This window comes from Heteronotia binoei, chromosome 15 (assembly GCF_032191835.1).
Source record: "Heteronotia binoei isolate CCM8104 ecotype False Entrance Well chromosome 15, APGP_CSIRO_Hbin_v1, whole genome shotgun sequence".
Taxonomy (NCBI): domain Eukaryota; kingdom Metazoa; phylum Chordata; class Lepidosauria; order Squamata; family Gekkonidae; genus Heteronotia; species Heteronotia binoei.
The window spans coordinates 49,023,256-49,043,772 of NC_083237.1; the positions used below are offsets into that span (position 1 = coordinate 49,023,256).

Below are 20,517 nucleotides of genomic sequence, written 5' to 3' on the forward strand. Positions count from 1 at the left end.
TTGCTCTCTTGTTTTCTTTAGTGTAGGCTCTTGAGTTTGCTAGTTTATGGGTGTTCTTTTTTTTTCAGTAGACACTGGCTTGAAATAGACTGAACGCAGCACAGGGTATTCCATTTTAAAACAGTCACACTTAGGATTGCTGACTCTGGCTTGGGAAATTCCCAGAGATTTGTGGACAGCACTTGGGGATGGAGCTTAGCAGGAATGTGATGTCACTCTAGGACTTCCATTTCTCCTAGCATCGGTGGTATACCATAGAGTCCACCGTCTGAAGCTGCCATTTTCTTCAGGGGAACTGATCTCTATAATCAGTAGATTAGTTATAATTCAGAGAAAACCTTGAGGTTAGAAACCCTAGAGAGCCAGGTTGATTTAGTGGTTAAGAGTATGGACTCTAATCTGGGAGATTTCCCACTCCTCCACATGCAGCTGCTGGGTGACCTTGAGCCAGTCACAGTTCTCTCAGAGCTCTCTCAGTCCCTCCTACCTCACAGGGTGTCTGTTGTAGGGATTGTAAACCACTCTGAATGAAGGTGGAGTATAAATCCAATATCTTCTTCTTCTTGTGCACAAGGAACAATTCTGGGTAAACATCCAGATATTAAATCTTAGGTAGCTTCATGGCTTGTCCTGGTAGTCTGAATGATTAATGCTTCTGGCTGCATTTATTTATTTACTTAGAAAATATACCTGCTGCCTCTCCATAGACCTACTTGAGGCAATCTTTTCCTGAGTACATATTTACCCTGCAATTTCTGAAAACTGTCAAAACCTACCATCTTCTATACCCAGATGATGTTTCACCTGGAAGCAAGAAAATGAAATGACCACCTGTGAGGGAATAGTAGAGTGGGAGACAGGCAATTAATTCATGGGGCACAGTTAGGGTTGCCAACTGCATTTCTAGGGGTGGAGTCTTGAGGAGGAGGGGAAGACATCAGCAAGATATGCCATTTTGTTTAGGGGGAGAGACCTCTGTCATCTGGAGATCTGTCGTAATGCTGAGAGATCAGCTCAACTGGAGGTTGAATATCCAACAAAGAGGGCCATGGAAAGACAAGTGGAAGCACAATAGATATACCATGGTCAAATTACTAATCAATCAACTAGTTATATTAATCACCAGTTAATCCGGACTTAATACAATTCATTCAATGCATAAGTATTTCCACACTGTATATCAATCTTCCATTAAAATGCTTGTTTCAAAGTAAAGTGCTTGTGTCGAAATCTCTTAATAATTCAATCAATAGTGCCAAAATGGAAACTTGTACAGGATGTCTTAGATAACATGGCTAAGACGTCCTGTACAAGTTGCCATTTTGGCACTATTGACTTAATTATTAAGAGACTTTGACACAAGCACTTTACTTTGAAACAAGCACTTTATTGAAAGATTGTTATATACAATGTGGAAATATTTATGCATTGAATGGTATCGAGTCTGGTTTAATTGGTGATAAATATAACTAGTGGATTGATTAGCAATTCAATCACGGTATATTTATTGTACTTCCCCAACTGGAGGTTGGCAAGTTTATCCACAGAGAAATTCTCCTGTGCACGCCCCATTTAAATGAACAGGAATTGTACTGCTCCAGATGGTGCCTGCCTCATGTTAAGTAGTAGAAGAGGAACTGTCCTGTGAATTTTCTTTTTCCTCCTTGGGCATCCCACTTTTTTGGTCCGGTGCTGTCTGTAAGTTACTCCTACCAAGCTCTCTTCAGCATCAATAGTGTTAGATCATATCACTCCCTATCCAGGACACTGAGTAACAGCCTTGCTGTGGAGGTGGGAGGACAGCCATATTGTGCTCTTCCCCCCTCCCTCCCGGCTGCTTCTCCCCCCTTAAAATGTCTGTACTAAATGTGCTTTCTATCACAGAACAAATAGAACATTCAGCACACAAAGAAAGTTTCTCAATATGGCAAGGCCTTCTAAGAAATAAGCTCTTAAATCAAAATATATGGCCAGTCTTCAGTAAATGTTGGAAGAAGGAAGGAAGGAAGGAAGGAAGGAGGAGAGGGGGAGAGAGATTAAAAGACTACAAAATGAGTACAGGAGAATAAGACACAAAGCATATCCTACTTGAAGCAATAAAAGGCATCAATGTTGTCTAAAGTGTCTGAAGTTCAGGTGTAAAATTCAAAATATAAATCCAGGGAGAAAAATGGCACTATCCCCACAACAGAAGAATGGTCACAACACAACAAACTAGGAATACATGTACATGTCTTGCATACAACCTGAGCACAGGTAAAGGCTCTTATTGATATTCAACTGTCAAAATATTTCCGCTCCAGTGAGGAAGGCAGAGATCTTACAGATGTCTCACAATGCTATTGTTCTCGGGGCCTACCTACGCATTAGACACAAACATCTGTAGCAGAAGCCAGACAGCTATTTCTCCTAGAGAAAAGTCACTTCAGGAGGGGTTATACAATACTGCCCTGCTCCAAATCATTCTCTCAATCGTCTTTCAGGCGGAGGTTCCATAGAAAACCTCTCAGCTTCACAGTGTTCAGGAACAGTTGGATTTAACCAGCATTTTTGCTTTGACTACTCAAAAGGGATTTTAGGATTGCCAACTCCAGGTTGGGAAATTCTTAAGAGATCTTGGAGTGGAGTCTGGGGAGAGCAGGGTATGAGAAGGGAGGACATCAGTGAGGAATAACACCATATCCTCCCAAGCAGCCCTTTTCTCCAGGGGAACTGATCTCTCGTTTGGAGATCTGTTGTAATTTGGGGGGATCTCCAGGCCCTAGCCGCCCTGAGCCTGCTTCGGCGGGGGAGGGCGGGGTACAAATAAAATTTATTATTATTATTATTATTACCTGAAGACTGGCAACCCAAGCACTTGAGAAATCATAGGAACTGCATGGACAAAAGCCATGTGGGATAGGGGATATAAAAAGTAAAACTGGTTGAGATGGCTTTTTAAAAGTTGGCTGGATCTAATCTGACAGCTGTCTTATCAGGTTGAACGCTTCATCAGTCATCCACCTTGCCACTCTCCCTTACTTCATGGTGGTTTCCCACCTTCTTATAACTCTGTGGATTAGAGCAAATGTGATTTAGCCACAGAGTTACGTAGAAAAGGATGCAGCAATTGATCACATATTCTCGGATTCAAGTGAAACTGCCTGTAGCTATCGTGGGAAATTCATCTTGTTACGTTGGTTTTTTCTAAAAGTAATACAGTTTTAAAGCAGTGTCCTCCAAACATAATTGTTTTGTAAGCAGCATTAGTCGGAAAGTTGGCTTTTTAAACTGTTAACTGTATTGTGCAATACAAACGCAATCATGGAAGTATAATAATATTAAAAATGCAGATTTGTGTGAGCTGGAAATATACTGCATTTATCTTTATTGAGCCATTTATTTATTTGGGAAAATCGAGTCCAGTTTTGCTGGGGAAATGTATTTCAGTCACAAACAGCGGAGGGAGAAGGGGGGGGGGATCCACAAAAGAGAATATGTGTTGTGGGAAAAAAATTCTGGGTTTGTCACTATTAAAAACCCCATTTATTTCATCTCTGAACCAGAACCAATAAATAAGCATTTCGATGCCATGTTTTAAAGAGGTGGCACTTGGAAGATCTGCTATTACAACTGATGAATCAATGTTTCAGCACTATGTTATAGAAAAACATAGCCTGATTTTCTTTGACATTTTGAGACCCAAACTATGAACTAAAACTCTGGTTCAGTTCATTCTTGTAGTGGTCCACATAGGAGATTATGTGAATGCACAAGGCAGAGTTTATACAGAGGTACCGCCTGTAAATACCAGTGAGTTGGATCTAACCGGCTTTTATACTGATGAAAAAGAAAGGAGCAGTCCCTTTGAACATCAGAAGAGGCTATGTTGTGGATCATCGGTAGGGCTGCCAGTTCTGGATTGGGAAATACCTGGAGATTTTGGGGGTGAAGCCTGGGGAGGGGAGGGACCTCAGCAGGGTCTAATGCCAGAGTCCACCCTCCAAAGCAATCATTTTCTCCAGGGGAACTGATCTTCCGGCCGCAGCAAGAATAAACTGACCCAGAATTTGAGTTCATAGTGTGAGTCTCACAACGTTGAAGAAAATCAGGCTGTGTTCTTCTGAAACATGGCATTGAAATATCGATTCACCAGTTGTAATAGCAAGAGATCTCCAGGTGCCACCAAGATATTGGGAGCCCCTAATTCATGAGACTTACCTACACAAAAGCCATCTGGGATGGGGGCTGTAGTGAGGTGGAGAATCAGGTGAGATCAAGTGAAAAGGCCACCTTTGTGAAGGAACTGCCATGACTTGGATGGCCCAGGCTAGCCTGATCTCATCATATCTCAGAAGCTAAGTAGAGTCAGCCTTGGTAGTACTTGGATCCGAGACCACCAAGGTTGCCCAGGGTTGCCAGGTAGAAGCAAGCAATGGCAAGCTACATCTGTTCATTTTTGCCTTGACAACACTATGGGGCTGCCTTAAAGTAGCTGCGACTTTTCAACATGTGGGGGATTAAAGATATAGGCTTTGTACAGCTGAAGTATTTGGGTCACACGATCATACAAATTATAGCTTCAATGTATGACATGTCTATGACACCTTTTGAGAGCCAGTTTGGTGTCCTGGTTAAGAACATGGACTCTAATCTGGGAGAACCAGGTTTGATTCCCCACTCCTCCATGTGCAGCTGCTGGGTGACCTTGGGTCAGGAACAGTTCTCAGAACTGTTCTCTCAGAGCTCTCTCAGCCCCACTTACCGCACAGGGTGTCTGTTGTGGGGAGAGGAAGTGAAGGAGATTGTAAGCCACTCTGAGACTCCAAGTGAAGGGTGGGGTATAAATCCAATCTCCTCCTCTTCTTCTCTCAGGCTAGCAAACACAGCTTGCCCTAGTTTAGAAGAAGACTAGATTTATACCCTGCCCTTCACTACCCAAAGGAGTCTCAGAGCAGCTTAAAATCTCTTTTCTCTTCCCCTGTCCACAACAGACACCCTGTGAGGTAGGTGGGGCTGACAGAGCTCTGACAGAAACTGCTCTTTGAGCAGAACAGCTCTGGGAGAGTTATGACTGATTCAAGATCATACCAGCCAGGTGTATGTAGAGGAGTGGGGAATCAAACCCGGTTCTCCCAGATAAGCGTCCGTGCATTTAACCACTACAGCGAACTGGCTCTCTTTATTCCCACAAGAAGTACCCCGGTGAGGTGGGTTTAGATGAGAATGGTGACTGCCTCAAGGTAATGCACTACTGTGCTTCATGATTGAATGGGGATTTTGACTTGGGTCTTCTTAGTCCTAGCTTCTACACATGTAACTTTTTGCAGAATGAAATCCAGTCGCAGGCCTAGAAGCAGTCCTATATGCTCCCTAAAGCACTTCTATAAGGAGGACTGCCCTTCCTCAACAAAGATACATGCTTTGTAACCTATGTCAGAATGACATAATCTCATTTAAGAGAGATTTGAGCTTCTAAATCTCTTCCTGATTTGTCTTTGATTGAGAGCCAGTACGGTGTAGTGGTTAAGAGTGGCAGCATCTAATACAGAGAACTGGGTTAGAGTCCCTATTCCTCCTCCACATAATCTCAAGTATTCTGTGAGGTTAGGCTGAGGATTAGTGGCTGGTCCAGGGTTACCCAGCAATCTCCATGGCTGAGTAGATTCAAGCCTAGAAGATTATGTCATTCTGACATCAGGCTAGCCTGGGCTATCCAGGTCAGGGAATCTAGGGAAGTGGCTGTGGTTCAGTGGTAGAGCATCTGCTTTGCGTGCAGAAGGTCCCAGGTTCAATCCCTGGCATCTCCAGTGAAAAGGATCACATAGGTTCTGCCACAGAGCGCTGCTGGCAGTCAGAGCAGACAATACTGACAAAGCAGACAAAAGGGCCAGACTCAGTATAAGGCAGCTTCGTTTGTGCTGAGAAAACTGAAAGGTACAAGAACTGAAGTGCTATGGAATATTAACATCAGCCTTTATACCCTAACAATCCTATGAAGGGGAATGGAAGAAAACCAGTACCTGAGAATCTCCCATGAACAGTTAATAGTCCAGATTTCTCCCCAGGTAGCCTATCAGGGTTCCCAGTCATATGAGGATTCTCATTTCAAAGGCCTCCCAACAAGACCTTTAGCGCTCTAGTTTGCAAATATACAGAATGTATTTCCAATATTTAAGTTTGCTTGGTTTGAGTACCAACTGTGGTAATGGTGGGATACAGCTGCAGTTTATAACACAGCCACTGAAGCCAAATAATGTTGTTGGAAATCCAGATGTGTAATTTGAATATAGCACGTAGCTATGGAGAGTCCCAGTTTGGGCTGGGGCTGTGGTGTGCGTGAGGAAGGGGGCGTTAATTCTCCTCTCCTGCTGCTTCACTAACCAGGCAATGTCCCTCACTGGCAACTTTCAGGCTACAACAGGAATAAAAGACCTTTTATTAAGAGGCAAATTACATGTTTGGAATTCCAGCAATGATGCTCAAGCCTTGACCAAAAGCATCCGTTGTGGGCATCTTGTCGAGCTGCTGGTGCAAAATGCAAAAGGCAGTGCAAAATGTTTTCACAGAATAGAGAACTCTCAAACGTTTTCTTCGGACAAATGAGAATAAACCTATGGAATTCACTGCCTAAAGATGCAGTGACAGCTACTAAATTAGATTTAAAGGGAGGAAAGGAAAGGTCCCCTGTGCAAGCACCAGTCGTTTCCAACTCTGGGGTGACGTTGCTTTCACAACGTTTTCACGGCAGACTTTTTACAGGGTGGTTTGCCATTGCCTTCCCCAGTCTTTTACACTTTCCCCCCATCAAGTTCGGTACTCATTTTACCGACCTCAGAAGGATGGAAGGCTGAGTCAACCATGGTGGGTTTATAATAAACCATAATGAATAAGTGGAATCTGAGTGTTCAAAAGCGGAGTACCTCTGACTACCAGACGTGGCAGCAGAAAGAAACAAAAGCAGCAGGGAAACCTCAGTGTGACGTAATAATTAAAGTTTGAGTCCAAAAGCATCTTTTAAGATGAAAGAAGTTTTATTCTGGGTATAAGCTTTCTGGTGCACGCACGCTTCTTCAGATTCATAGTTACAGTGTCAAACTGGAAGTCCTAGACTTAGGGTTGCCAAGTCCAATTCAAGAAATATCTGGGGGACTTTGGGGGTGGAGCCAGGAGACTTTGGGGGTGGAGCCAGGAGACATTAGGGGTGGAGCCAGGAGCAAGGGTGTGACAAGCATAAATGAACTCCAAGGAAGTTCTGGCCATCACATTTAAAGGGACGGCACATCTTTTCAATTCCTTCCTTCCATAGGAAATAATGAAGGATAGGGGCACCTTCTTTTGGGACTCATAGAATTGGGACCCCCTGGTTCAATCTTTTTGAAACTTGGGGGGTATTTTGGGGAGAGGCACTAAATGCTATACTGAAAATTTGATGCCTCTACCCCAAAAAACAGCCCCCCCCCAGAGCCCCAGATACCTATGGATCAATTCTCCATAATTTTCTATGGGAATAAATCTCCATAGGGAATAATAGAGTTCCCAGCAGACATTTCCCTCCCCTCCCCTCCGCTTTCTGACGACCCTGAAGCGGGGGGAGGGTCTCCAAACTGGGGGATCCCCTGCCCCCACCTGGGGATTGGCAACCCTACCTAGACTCGAATCTGCACTCGGCCATGGAGATCGCTGGGTAACCCTGGGCCTAATCTCACCGAATATTTGAGATGATCAGATGGAGAGTATGTGTCACCCTGAGCCCTTGGGATAAAAGGTAGGATAATTTTTCCCCCTGCGATCCGTGCAGCATCCTATGTGTTCACTTCCAACTGCATAAGAACGCTGTGTACCTAAATTTCTGCAGACTGGGCGGTCTTTCTCTTCAAACTGCTGCATTTGCGAAAAAAAGTCAACATTACCCGGCATCGGTTTACAGTTTCGTATTGCACCAGCGCAGCGCATCCCATACCGCAGAACTCAACGCATTCTATTGCAATACGTTCCGCCAGTCCTCATTTTACCTAGGAGGAACGGAATCTACCTCCCCCCCCCCAGTTCGCGCGCACAGCTGATTGGTTCGTTCAGTGCTTCTCTGCCCTCTTGTAGCACACTGGCGTATCCCATGATGCCTTGCGGCTGCCGGCTCCCTTGTCACGTGACCCCGCCAAAGACATCATGGCGGCTGTCAGGCGAGCCCGCCGGGTTTTTCTCTCTGTTTTGCTCTTGCTTCTAGCGTCGCTACCGTCCCTTCTTGTCCAGGCCGGAGCCGGGAGTTGCCGGGGAGAGCCGGGCCTTAGGGTAAGTCGTGGGGTGGTTGCTCAATGTAGAGGAGCGCTGAGCCGTGAGCGGGTTTCGGTGGAGCTGGCTGACCAATATTAACTTAGCTGCCGAGTGAGTGCTTGTTAATATTCGTTTTAGGTTCGTGAATATTCATGAGCCGAGTGACGATTTAGGAAAGGGACTGGCAAGGTTTGCTGTTTTTTTGCTGCTGAGCAACCTGTGTAAAACTCAGCGGGGACTGACGGTCAAAGAACGGCTGTGTTCCAGTCTGTTACAATTTTATCCTTCCTCCAAGGCGACTGTGTCTTATTCCGGCGTCACAATAGCCCTGTGAGGTGGGTTAGGCAAGGAGTAACTGGCTGAGAGGATAGGTAGATCAGTTATTATTAGCCATGGTGGCTGAGGGGAGCCTCCACGTCCAGAGGCAATCAGCCTCTGAACCCCAATGCCAGAACGCAATATCAGGGGAAGGCCTCTGCCTCTTTACTGTGTTGTTGGCCCTCCTGAGGAACTGGTTGCCCACTAGGTAAGACAGAAGGAATGCTGGACTAGGTAGACCACTGGTCAATTCAGCAGAACTATTCTTATGTTCAGGGTTGCTTTGTGGCTGGGTGGAGATTTGCCTTGGCTCTTCCAGATCCTGGGCTGCCACTCTGACCCTCACACCATCCCGAGTCAGACCATCATTCTTTCAAGTATTGTCTATTCTGACAACTGGTCTCCAGTAGAGGCCTTTCCCATCACATACTATCTGATCCCTTCAACTGGAAAAGTTGAGGACAGAACCTGGTACTCTTGAGGACAGAACCACCGTGCCACAGCCCCTAAGGTCTTGTTTCCTGCAAAGGGTGATCAGATGCCCTGGAAGGTTCACAGCAGGAATGTGAAGACCTAAACCATTTTGTTCTGTTATCTTCTGCTTACTGGTTCCTGGGATGGCTAACACTACATTCAAAAATTAAAACTCTAGTAAAAACCTGTTTTTCAAAAACAGTAAAAAAAACCCCAAGAAATAAATCAAAATGCAGATTGCATACGCTTGACAATTCAGCAGTATCACCTAAAAGTAGCATAGATTTGAGTGGGATGAAGAATGAAATGGAAAAAAAAACCTCCCATGTATCTAAAACTCTGGGAGAACAAATTCTGGCATCCAGAGACATACAGCTTCTGAATGTGGAGACATCCTTCAGCTATCGTGGCTAATGCCTATCTTCCATAAATTGGTTTACTCTCCTTTTGAAGTTAGTATCCTGTGGCAGTGAGTTCCACAACTTTATTTAGAAGTAACCCTTACTGAATTCAAGGACACAAAGTCAAGCATCTTGCACAGTCTTATGTATGTATATACTCAGGAGAAAGGACAGTTGAACTTGGTGGATCTTACTTATGAGTAAAGATGTATAGACTTGTTCTTCATATGCTTAGAGTTCACATAGAAAGTGAGCAGGCTGCTTCCAAGGGACGTTCTAATGCTGTAGCCCAGGAGTGGTCAAACTTGCTTAACAGAAGAACAACACAGACTAAACATCAGATGTTTGAGAGCCACAAGAAATTAACAAATATTACACACACGTCTTTATTAAAACTCTCAATACTTTTTTTACACAGAAAGATAGAATACCTATCTATGCATTTTACAACATGACCATGCTAAACTTAAAAAAAAAGCTGGGAATAACAGTCCCCATAAGACCAGCATTGGGAGAGGTAGTCCTTCAACTAATTTTTAAAAGGCTAATGTAGTGTCATCCCAAAACCACACTTGTATCTAGAGAAGCACAAATATAGACTGTGTTGCTATTACCAGATAATATAATTACATAAGTGGCTCATTTGCCTCTGGTCTTTTGGTATATAGGATGAACGACAGCTTTATTGGTACATAGATACGCAACGGTGGGCAGAAAATATTCTGATGCTGTATTTTTCGGTGGAAAATTTTCTGCCCCACATCACAGTTCATCAATCACTGTCAGGGTTATTGTGCTGCAGATCAGTTATGTTAGCTGGGCAAAACATAGGATACGAAGCATGGACAAACCCCAGACTTATTCATGGTGTATTTCCCAAATGTTGATAACATTATTTCAAGTTTGTTAATGTATTTAGATTATTTGTTTAAATGTGTATAGTCAAGAAAAGCAACATACACAGGTACATGCCCATGCATTTTTAAGGGGACTGTCTTCCTTTTGAGGTAGTACAGTATCTGATAAAGAGACTTTAGTCCTCCAAACAGATGCAATAAAAAATCTCTTTGTCACTAAAGGTGTATAGTAAATCTTGACCTTCTCAGTTGATACACAGGATACTTGGTGTTTCATGTTTGGTGCATATTAGCACATCTGTGAGATTCAGTTCCTAAATAAGGCAGGCTGACTTTGAATACAGCTTTGTTGCAGTATGTCCCGTGTGCCTTGCATTAATGCTACCTGGTAGCATTGGGGCAGTGGGAAGGTGAGGACTTTATCTGTCTCTTTCTTCTCAGACAGGTGAGTCTCGAGACTCTGAAACGTGTGGCTTGACTCTGCAACTGGAGCACTCATTTGAGCTGGGTGAGTATGGCTGATGAATGTGTAACTGAAGAGAGCATGCAAGCCAGCAATTAATCATGCTCATGCCCAGGGCTTTTTTTTGTAGCAGGAACTCCTTTGCATATTAAGCTACACCCCCCTGATGTAGCCAATCCTCTTGGAGGATTGGTTACATCAGGGGGCTGTAGCCTAATATGCAAAGGAGCTCCTGTTACAAAAAAAGCCCTGCTCATGCTTGACATGAACAACCTGAGTGTGACATCCAAATGCAGTTGGATTGTAACACATAAGGTTGGCACATCATTGGGAAAGATTCCTGTTCACGTGCACTACTGAAGTCAGGAAGGGGTATGGGTTTGTATGTATGTAAGAGCTTTAACTAGTATACTTGTGGTGGGCCCTAAATTGCTTAAAGAAGTGTATTAAAAACAATCCCTTCCTTCCAGAGGGTTGGAGGCAACCAGCTTGTCTGTGGGCAAACATGAAGGAAGAGGCCCCTTTGACTACAAAAAAAAGACAGTGCTGGGCAATGTTCCCTCTAAGCTGAGTTAGTGTGACTAGCTCACAGATTTTTACCCTCCAGCTCACACATAGCTCAGGAAAAATGGCCCCAGAGCACAATAATTTGTGCAGTAGCTCACAACTTTAATACCAGTACCTCACAAAGTAGAATTTTTGCTCACAAGTGTCTGCAGCTTAGAGGGAACATTGCTGCTGGGCATCATGGGACCAGTGTCCCTTCTAAGCTGAGTTAGCATGAGCTAGCTCACAGATTTTTAGCGTCCAGCTCACACATTTTTGTCTTAGCTCAGGAAGGATGACCCCAGAGCACACTAATTTATGCAGTAGCTCACAACTTTAATGCCAATAGCTCACATAGTAGAATTTTTTCTCACAGGACTCTGAAGCTTAGAGGGAACATTGCATGGGACCCGCATGTACAAAGGCCATATGAGACAGGCTTCTCAAGTGCAATAAAGAGAATTGGGCATGATCTATTGAAAATGCTGTCTGCATCCCACCGCCTTGCTTGAATCCTCTCCAGAGTTTGCAGCTTAGCCTTTGTTTGTGCCACACTGACTGTTGAATTGCGTAGGCAGCGCAGGGTGACCTTTACATGTATATGTTAAGCGGGGGGAGCAGATTGGGGAAGGGGCAACAATATGTTCCTTGGTTTATCTGGAGGAAGGAGCATTTTTAGTGGAGACCGAGTGGGAGGCCAGGTACTGAGATTCCAGAGAGAATCCTTGGGCCTGCTGCGTGTATATAGGGGGCTGGGTTCATCTTGCATAAGTAAGCCCAAGATCTGAGACTCTTTGGTTTTCTGAATCCCGCAGATGACAGCATCCAGTTTAAAAAGCGGGGGACTCTCCAGTGGAACATGACCCCCGATTCCAGCCTCTCCCTAAGCCAGAAGCAGTTAACTGAGGAGGAGCACAATAAACTTAGGGTGAGTGTGCAAGAGAGGAGACTTGGTTTTGCTATGGCTAATGATGCCGGGCTGCCAGGATATCGCAGCCCAAGGTCCTTGCTTTAAAGGAGGACGTGGACAGAGCTGTGTAGCTATGGCAAGCCTTGCCTTTGCAGCATGGAATCTGTCCAGCACAGAAACCAGCAAATGAGTATCTAGCTCTCCTGAGGATAGAAGCTTGGAAATGCCTCTTTCTGCCCTTCTGGCTTTTAAAAAAAAATTCATATGATGTGAAACGTGGAATCATGGAAGCAAAATAAGTTATTCTCAGTCAAGGTAATGTATTCTGATCGCCTGTTTTTTTCAGTTCACACAGACCTGGATTTGGCCTTTGACATCTTATTGAGAGAGGGGAGGAGCACTGATAGATGTGGGGGTGAGGGGCAAAGAGTTACCTGCTGAGCTTTTTTTCCCCTCTACAAATTCCAGGAGGTAGCTACAGAAGGTGGACTCTATCGGGTGCGGATTCCACGACGACCCGTAGGGATCACCGAGGAGAGTGGAGTTGAATATGTCACCTCTTTTGTCCGGGCGGTGAGTGTCTTCTGACGCTAGTCTTGGGAAGGTATTTCCGTAAAACCCTTTCTAGCTTGTAGACAAAGAAGCCGACTTCTGCCCATCATACAATCACAGGAGCTGCTGTATATTATCAGTATGCCTAGTTCAGACTGGCAGCATCTGTACAAGGTCTTGGGCAGAAAAAGCTCTTTGCCAGCTTTGGTGGTTGAAATCTTTGAATTGAGCATGGCAAGGATTGAATTTAGGACCTTCTGCATGAAAAACCCCTGCTGTATCATGGCCTTTCACCAAGCTGCCCTGAATCAATCTTCCCTCTTTTCCAAAACATCCTCTTGCTCACCTTAGAGATGTAACATTCTTTGAACTTTCTATAGCATAAAGGGAAACTTGTTTGTCTTTTCCCCTTTAGCTTTGCGCTAGAAATCTGTGGACACACTTTGGGCACAATCTTGCCCCGCTTAAGTGCTTTTAACACCTGTTTAAACCATTTGGGTGGATTAGGCACATGCTTCAATCTTCCCCGTTGAAGAAGACGACGACATTGGATTTATATCCTGCCCTCCACTCTAAATCTCAAAGTCTCAGAGCGGCTCACAATCTCCTTTGTCTTCCTCTCCCACAACAGACACCCTGTGAGGTGGGTGGGGCTGAGAGGGCTCTCACAGCAGCTGCCCTTTCAAGGACAACTCCTGCGATAGCTGTGGCTGACCCAAGGCCATTCCAGCAGCTGCAAGTCCAGGAGTGGGGAATCAAACCTGGTTCTCCCAGATAAGAGTATGCACACTTAACCACTATACCAAACAGACTTAAAAAGCATGGAAGTTTGACCCGGTGGTGCCCTTTTCTGTTACCATAGTGAAATGAACAGGAGTATTTAGCTTAACAAATTGGAGATAATTGTGTTGGCAAAATTGCACAAGGCACAGGGATTCAAGCTTCAAGGAATGTTGATTACCAAAAAATGGAAGTCAAGAGGAAAACTTCTGGCACAGCAGCCTTAGCCACAAATAGCTTCCAAACTCCATTTGATAATTGGGCATCCCATTTAAGCCAAGTAAAAGGCAAAATAAAATTATCAGGGGAAAAGTGAGCCCTGTGAATTCAGAGAAGGGTGGTATACAGATCTAATTTATAAATAAATACAAATCTGATTTATAAATAAGTTGTGTGGAAGTGAACTGAGGCTGTTAAATTTCTCTGTTTTGAAATTGCTAGCTTATAGCTGAATCCTTCCTCCTTGTACATTGTGTTTTACATTGCAATACTGACAGAATAATTTGTGTGTTAACATTGCTAATGATAGAATTATTAAAAGTTTTTGAATTCTAGCACAATTTAGTGCTTTAGTAACACAAGAACCATTCTTTCAGTCTACTTTAACCATTCTTTCAGTCTACTTTAACCGAAGCCACTATGTGAGACAGAATGCTGGGCTAGATGGATCACTGGTCTCATCCAGCAGGGCTGTGTTTAACAATGGTGACGTCAGGGGTGTGTGGTTTGGTCCAGCAGGGACTTAGGAGGGCTTTTCTTTGAAGAGGGGGGAAATCATAAATTCATTTTAATGTGTCAACCTCTCAGTGAAATGCTTTGGCCAAAAACCAGGTTCAAAGTCAACCCTTACTGAATCATTGCATAAAATATAACTTGTGTTTTGCACATCTGAACCCTGTATTGGTGAACCACTATGATTTTTACATTCTCTCAGCAAAGCAAGAGAAAACTTCTTCAGGAATAAGCTAAATTTTGAATCCAGGAGCACTTTGGAGATCAACAAGATTTTGGGGGTATAAACGTCCCAGAGTCAAAGCTCCCTTTGTCAGAATAAGCCGTGTCTCAGCCTACTCTCTTGTCATGCCACCACTTTTTCTACAGTTACAGCACCAGAATAAAACTGAAAGGTGCACAGGAACCGTCCCAGCGTTTCAACACTTAATCCCGGTCCTGTCCTCAAAGATGCCACATAACAGGAGCCTCTTTATATGTCTGAGACTTTCCATGCTAGAGGGAAACTGTAGAGCAGGGGTGGCCAAACTGTGACTCGGGAGCCACATGTGGCTCTTTCACATGTATTGTGTGGCTCTTGAAGCATCACCACCACCACCCCATCTGCTGGCGTGGGGAAGATATTTGTCTCTTTAAATCACCAAGCCAGCCAGCAGTTTGGAGAATACATTTAAAGTTGCTTTCGCTCCACCTCTCTCCCTAATCTTCCTTCCTTCTGGCTCTCAAACATCTGACATTAACGTCTTGTGGCTCTCAAACATCTGACATTTATTATATGTGGCTCTTACGTTAAGGAAGTTTGGCCACCTCTGCTGTAGAAGATGCTAATAGTTGATTTTAAGAAGGGGTTGGAGCGAGGGCTTTTTTTGAGCAGGAATGCAGTTCCAGCTGGCTTCTGCAAATGAGTTCCTGCTGGACTTTTTCTATAAAAAAGCCCTGTGTGGAACAATGGTGACAGGGGGTGTGGCCTAATATGCAAATGAGTTGCTGCTGGCCTTTTTCTACAAAAAAGCTCTGTGGAACAATGGTGGTGTCAGGGGGTGTGGCTTAATATGCAAATGAGTTCCTGCTGGGCTTTTTCTACAAAAAAGAAAAGCCCTGGTTGGAACATTGTAAAGGAATGGCCTTCCTTAGCTTCAAAATGGGGTCAGCCCCTGGAAGGGGAAGAGCTGAGCCCCATTTGCTCACTTGTGCCATCTCGCCAATATCTTTGCTAAAGTGAGGGCTACAGGAGGTTGGACCCATGGCCCATGACATGTTCTCCTTTATAGAAAAGAGTGAGATAACCAGAAGTATCTTCCTTCCCCCGCTGCAGTGCTCCATGGTAGAGTCACATCTGTCTGACAGGCTGACGGTTCACACGGATGTGGCTGGGAACATCATCGGCCTCTCCATCGTGACCATCCCAGGCTCCTGCCACGGGGCCGAGGTGGAAGACGTGGACTTGGAACTGTTCAACACCACCGTCCTTCTCCAGCAGCCCATCCCTGCAGCTGTGTGAGTTTTCCGTAGGACACCAGGTGGGGCCGGTGGTGGGTTCTGACACAGCTGAAGAGGTTTGCAGCTGGGGATTCTGAATTTGCTGAGGAGGGGAATGGGATATACTCTGTTCGTTGTTGTTGAGAATTTGATAGAAAAACAGCCGCTGCATAATGAGCAGAGTAGGATGCTAGGACCCTGGAGCTGCATGCTTCAGCAAAGAGGCCTCTTGTCTTTTCCTGACGGGAGATGAGCTGCTAGCAGGTTAGAGATGAGGAACAGAAGCTATTTGTTAACTCCTAGTTACTGTGGAAAGTAATGGCTGGAGAGCGGCTCTCAGATTCTCAGAAAAGAGTCTAAGGGAGGCAGGGGAATTACCAAGTAGAATTTCTGAGCCAGTTTGGTGTAGTGGTTAAGTGCGTGGACTCTTATCTGGGTTTGATTCCCCACTCCTTCACTTGCACCTGCTGGAATGGCCTTGAGTTAGCCATAGCTCTCTTGGGAGTTGTCCTTGAAAGGGCAGCTTCTGTAAGAGCCCTCTCAGCTCCACCCACCTCACAGGGTGTCTATTGTGGTGAGAGAATATAAAGGAGATTATAAGCCGCTCTGAGTCTCTGATTCAGAGAGAAGGGCGGTGTATAAATCTGCAGTTCTTCAAGATGGAGCATATGGAGCAGAGGTCCATCAGTGGCTACTAGCCACAACTTATCGTTGGAACTCTTTGTTGGGGCAATGATGCTCTGTATTCTTGGTGTTTGGGGGGGGCATAGTGGGAGGACTTCTAGTGTCCTGGCCCCATTGATGGACCTCCTGATGGCACCTGGTATTTTTGGCCACTGTGTGACACAGTGTTGGACTGGATGGGCCATTGGCCTGATCCAACATGGCTTCTCTTATGTTCTTATGGAGTTAATCTGTCTGTAGCAGTAGAAAAAATCAAAGAGTCCAGTAGTGCCTTAAAGACCAACAAAATTTATTTATTCATTTTAGATTTCTATCCTGTCCTTCCCCAAAATGGGCTCAGGGCGGGTAGCATCTTAAAGACTAACAAAATTTGTGGCAAGGTGTGAACTTTCATGAGTCATGTTAACCATTTTTCTTTGATATTTAGCAAAATACATCTCAGCACTTTTTTCCCTGAGTTCTCCTTTTACTGTCGCTTCATTATGAAGTCATAAAGCACTTTCAGTGACTCATGAAAGCTCCTACCTTGCCACAAATTTTGTTAGTCGTTAAGATGCTGCTGGACTCTGGCTCTTTTCTACTGCTTCTGAGTTCTTTGATGGGGACTGATCCAGAGGTTTAGGCTGTGATCCCAAGCATTCTTGAAAAGAATAGGCACCTTTGGAAGCTGGCTGGCCTTGCTTCCAAGGAAGTGAGTGTAGAATCAGGGCAAAACATGTCTTAGGTTTCTGTCTGTAGCATTGTTATCTTTCTACAGGGTTCAAGGGTTTCCCTTCCCCATTTTATCACTCACAACCCTATGAGGTGGGCTAAGCTGAGGGAGTGTGAATGGCCATGATGACACAAGCTTCATATCTGAGCAGGGATTTGAGGACTACCAAATCCTAGGTTTGGATCCAACCAGCTTTTCTGTTGATGAAAACAGAAGGAGCAGACTCTTCTTTGGCTCCCTCAAAAATGCTGTACTGGGGATTATGGGATCTGCCTGAACAATAGTCTTGTGGCAGAGAGGCAGCATCAAGGAAGGGAGCTAGGTGCGAATGGGTGGACAGCCTGGCCGGATCTACCCACCGTACTACACTGGCTGTCAAGGGGGTTAGGAAGGACCTAGCAGCCACAGCCTCTCTAGAAGAGAAGTGTTGGAATTCATTGCCACAGGAAGTGGTGGCAACTACAAGCAGAGACAGCATCAAGAGGGAACTGAACAAACACATATCAGAGGTCCATCAGTGGCTCTTAACCACAAGATATAGATGGAACACACTGTCTGCGGCAGTGATGGTTTGTATTCTTGCTGCTTTGGGGGGCAACAGTGGAAGGGCTTCTGGAGTTCTGGCTCCACTGGTCTCCTGAGGACATCAGGGTTGGACTGGATGGGCCAGTAGCCTGACCAACATGGTTTCTCTTATGTTCTTAAATGTATCCTCTTGTCTCTGATAGCCTGTGGCTTTCTTCCCCAGACCTGAGACGGCAGCATTTATCGAACGCATGGAGCAGGAGCAGGCGCAGAAAGCCAAGAATCCACAGGAACAGAAATCCTTCTTTGCCAAATATGTAAGTGGGAGGGTGGAAACCCAATTCTCCCACCCCACCTCCCTCTTCCCCTCACAAGATATCTAAGTTACGGAGCTGGCCTGCTGGCTTGACTCTTGGTCTGGGGATGGAGAGGGCAGATGGAGATAATTGCGCCCCCTCCACCCTGCTTTTCAATTCACCACCTAGGTTTGCGAAGGGGTGGGAGATGCTCTCCCCACTCTGATACCTGTTCTCCCCAATCCCTGCAGTGGCATTTAATTCTGGGCGGGGCAGTGCTTCTCCTAGTGACCAGCTCCGCAACAGCCCCTCGGGAGTCGGGACGTCAGCCCTGAGCCTAAGTAATGCCACCCCTGCCTCCGCCTCGCTTCCATCTTCTTCTGCACACTTCTGAATAAGCTTGACACTCTCCCCCCTGTCTTATTTCTTCTCCCAGTGGCATAAAAAGGTTTCCCTGCTCCAGAAATGGAGGCTTGTCTGTCATTCTTGCACACAGATTGTGTCAGGGCGGGAGGCACTCGAGGTAGCTCCATTTCCCCTCCAAAGCCACCCACCGTGTTGATTGACCTCAGTGGGCTGTTTTGAATTGTAGTGCATTCAAGGAGCCGCCCAAACCCTTTGAGCCTTGTGGGCCTCGAGCTCCCTAGAAAAAGCAGGACATGTGGTAGTGACTATAAGCCCTCTCCCCTTCTCAGTTTTATCCCGCCAGGTGGCTTCCTTGCTTCTGTCCCCCACCCCACCCCTTGCATGGTAGAAGCAGATCTCCCTTTCCTGGTGGCAGGTCTTTTCTTCATCGATACAACCAACCCTCCCTCGGTGGCTGTCACTCGGGGAGAACTGTGTGCATTTCTTGGTGATTGGGGGGGGGTTGTCTCCTGAGCAATGTTCCCTGTGAGCTGTGGAGTCTTGTGGGCAAAAATTCTGCTTTGTGAGCTGCTGGCATTAAAGTTGTGAGTAAGCAATTTGGCTAACACATAAATTAGTTTGCTCTGGGACCATCCTTCCTGAGCCAAGACAAAAATGTGCGAGCCAGAGGCTAAAAAACTGTGTGCTAGCTCACAGCGACTCAGCTTAGAGGGATCACTGCTCCTGAGCAGGGTCTGAAGAAAGGGCAAGGTTTGTGTGCAGTGTGGGAAGGAGAGAGGCTGGGGGGGGGGGGGGGCGGGGCGTGGCACGCAGCATGGATTTGGCTTCAGGTAACCCCAGAGGTCGAGGGATGTGTGTGGGAAGGGGTCTAGAGAAAGGTAAATAGAACTGGAGGAGAGTAAAAGGGGCACAGCTTAGAATAGAAGGGAGAACCTTTATGTAATTAACTTCTCTATTTTCTTCCCCCCACAGTGGATGTACATAATCCCCATCGTCCTCTTCCTGATGATGTCTGGAGCACCCGATGCAGGGGGACAGGGAGGGGGCAATGGGGGCAGCGCTGGAGGAGGAGGACGATGAGGGGAGCTTTGTCTCTCCTCCCATGTTGGGAGGAGCAGCTGTGTAAATAAATTATTACTGGAGGAAGGTCATCCCTCGCCTGGTTTCTGACTGGCGCAAGTTGGGTTATTTGTAAAGCATACATGAAGGGATGTTATGTCACTTGAAAATTTGAGGGACACTGGATTTTTGTGGGGGGGGAGATGTAAGCCTAATAAAGGGGAGTCTACTCATGTTCTAGACCCTCAAAGAGTATTTACATCCGAGGAATTGTTGAGACACTACAGTTAACTCTACCTTTCCAAAAAGTGTGCACCAGAGCATAGTCTTGACAAGTGTATACATGGAGCTGAGCTCTATAGTGATCAGGGTTTTTTAGGGATCTGTGCAGGCAAAGATGGGGTGATCTCTCCTTAAGAGTATTTTTGGATGTTGTTTGTTGCAGAGTAGTTTTAAGCATCTCCACCAATAGGGGGCAGTGATCCAGAAGGCTCTCTCCCTGGTGATTTTTAATCTTGCCTCCCTCAGCCCAGGGATCGATAGTAGATTTTGTGTTCCAGATCTGAGTACCCTCTGGGGAACACGTGGGGAGAGACAGTTCCTAAGGTAGGCAGGTCCTCGGCCATATAGATAATAACCAGCACTTTGTAGTGAATCCGGTACAAATTGGCAATACACTATGAATCTCCTGTTTAGATTGCATTCTTCCTCCAAATGGATCGATCCCAAGTGATTCTTAAGTTCAGCTGTTCACAGAAGGTTCGTGTGGCTCAGGTCCCACTTTAATGTTAGACTTCCAGAGACTGCCAAAATGGCCACCCCCCAAACTCTGCTCACTAAAGCATTAAAGGCAAAATGTTTTCAAAATTTGTCTCTCTTTACATCTGCACTGATGATCTCCCCCCCCCCCATTTTGTTTGCATGCAGCACCAAAATCCTTTTTTTGTTGTTGTTTTTTGTTTTTGCCTCGGGGACGCTGCTGCTTGCCTCCTCTCCAGTACCCATTTCAAGTCGATACCAGCAGGGAGCTCCTTTTAAACTCCCTGCCCCCATCATTTAAAAAAAAAATTCATGGATCCAGGACTAGTGAGAGACTCATATCACTAGAGT

The 20,517-nt window shown here is 45.4% G+C and overlaps 1 protein-coding gene and 1 non-coding gene across 3 annotated transcripts; both read left to right on the plus strand.

The window, feature by feature from the left end:
* Window positions 1–5,713: 5,713 nt before the first annotated feature.
* On the plus strand, window positions 5,714–5,789 carry TRNAA-UGC (transfer RNA alanine (anticodon UGC)). The gene has a single exon. It is a non-coding gene; the product is annotated as a tRNA-Ala (tRNA).
* Window positions 5,790–8,106: 2,317 nt separating this feature from the next.
* On the plus strand, window positions 8,107–19,499 carry EMC10 (ER membrane protein complex subunit 10). 2 transcript variants are annotated; one of them, XM_060255557.1, is made up of 7 exons: window positions 8,107–8,271; window positions 10,745–10,811; window positions 12,128–12,240; window positions 12,691–12,795; window positions 15,602–15,783; window positions 17,910–18,003; window positions 19,321–19,499. In XM_060255557.1, exons 1-7 carry the CDS (start codon window positions 8,149–8,151, stop codon window positions 19,426–19,428), a joined length of 792 nt encoding a protein of 263 aa, XP_060111540.1. In that variant the 5' UTR covers window positions 8,107–8,148; the 3' UTR covers window positions 19,429–19,499. The 2 variants fall into 2 exon arrangements, with proteins under 2 accessions (XP_060111540.1, XP_060111541.1); XM_060255558.1 differs by lacking the exon at window positions 19,321–19,499 and adding an exon at window positions 18,234–18,328 and having other exon boundaries at window positions 8,137–8,271.
* Window positions 19,500–20,517: the final 1,018 nt, after the last annotated feature.

Excerpts from the sequence above, each read along its gene's own strand:
- EMC10 (XM_060255557.1), top strand. The coding sequence starts at position 8,149 with ATGGCGGCTGTCAGGCGAGCCCGCCGGGTTTTTCTCTCTGTTTTGCTC. Across the intron at positions 12,241-12,690 it reads AGGAGCACAATAAACTTAGG|GAGGTAGCTACAGAAGGTGG; the intron begins GTGAGTGTGCAA and ends TACAAATTCCAG. Across the intron at positions 12,796-15,601 it reads TCACCTCTTTTGTCCGGGCG|TGCTCCATGGTAGAGTCACA; the intron begins GTGAGTGTCTTC and ends CCCCCGCTGCAG.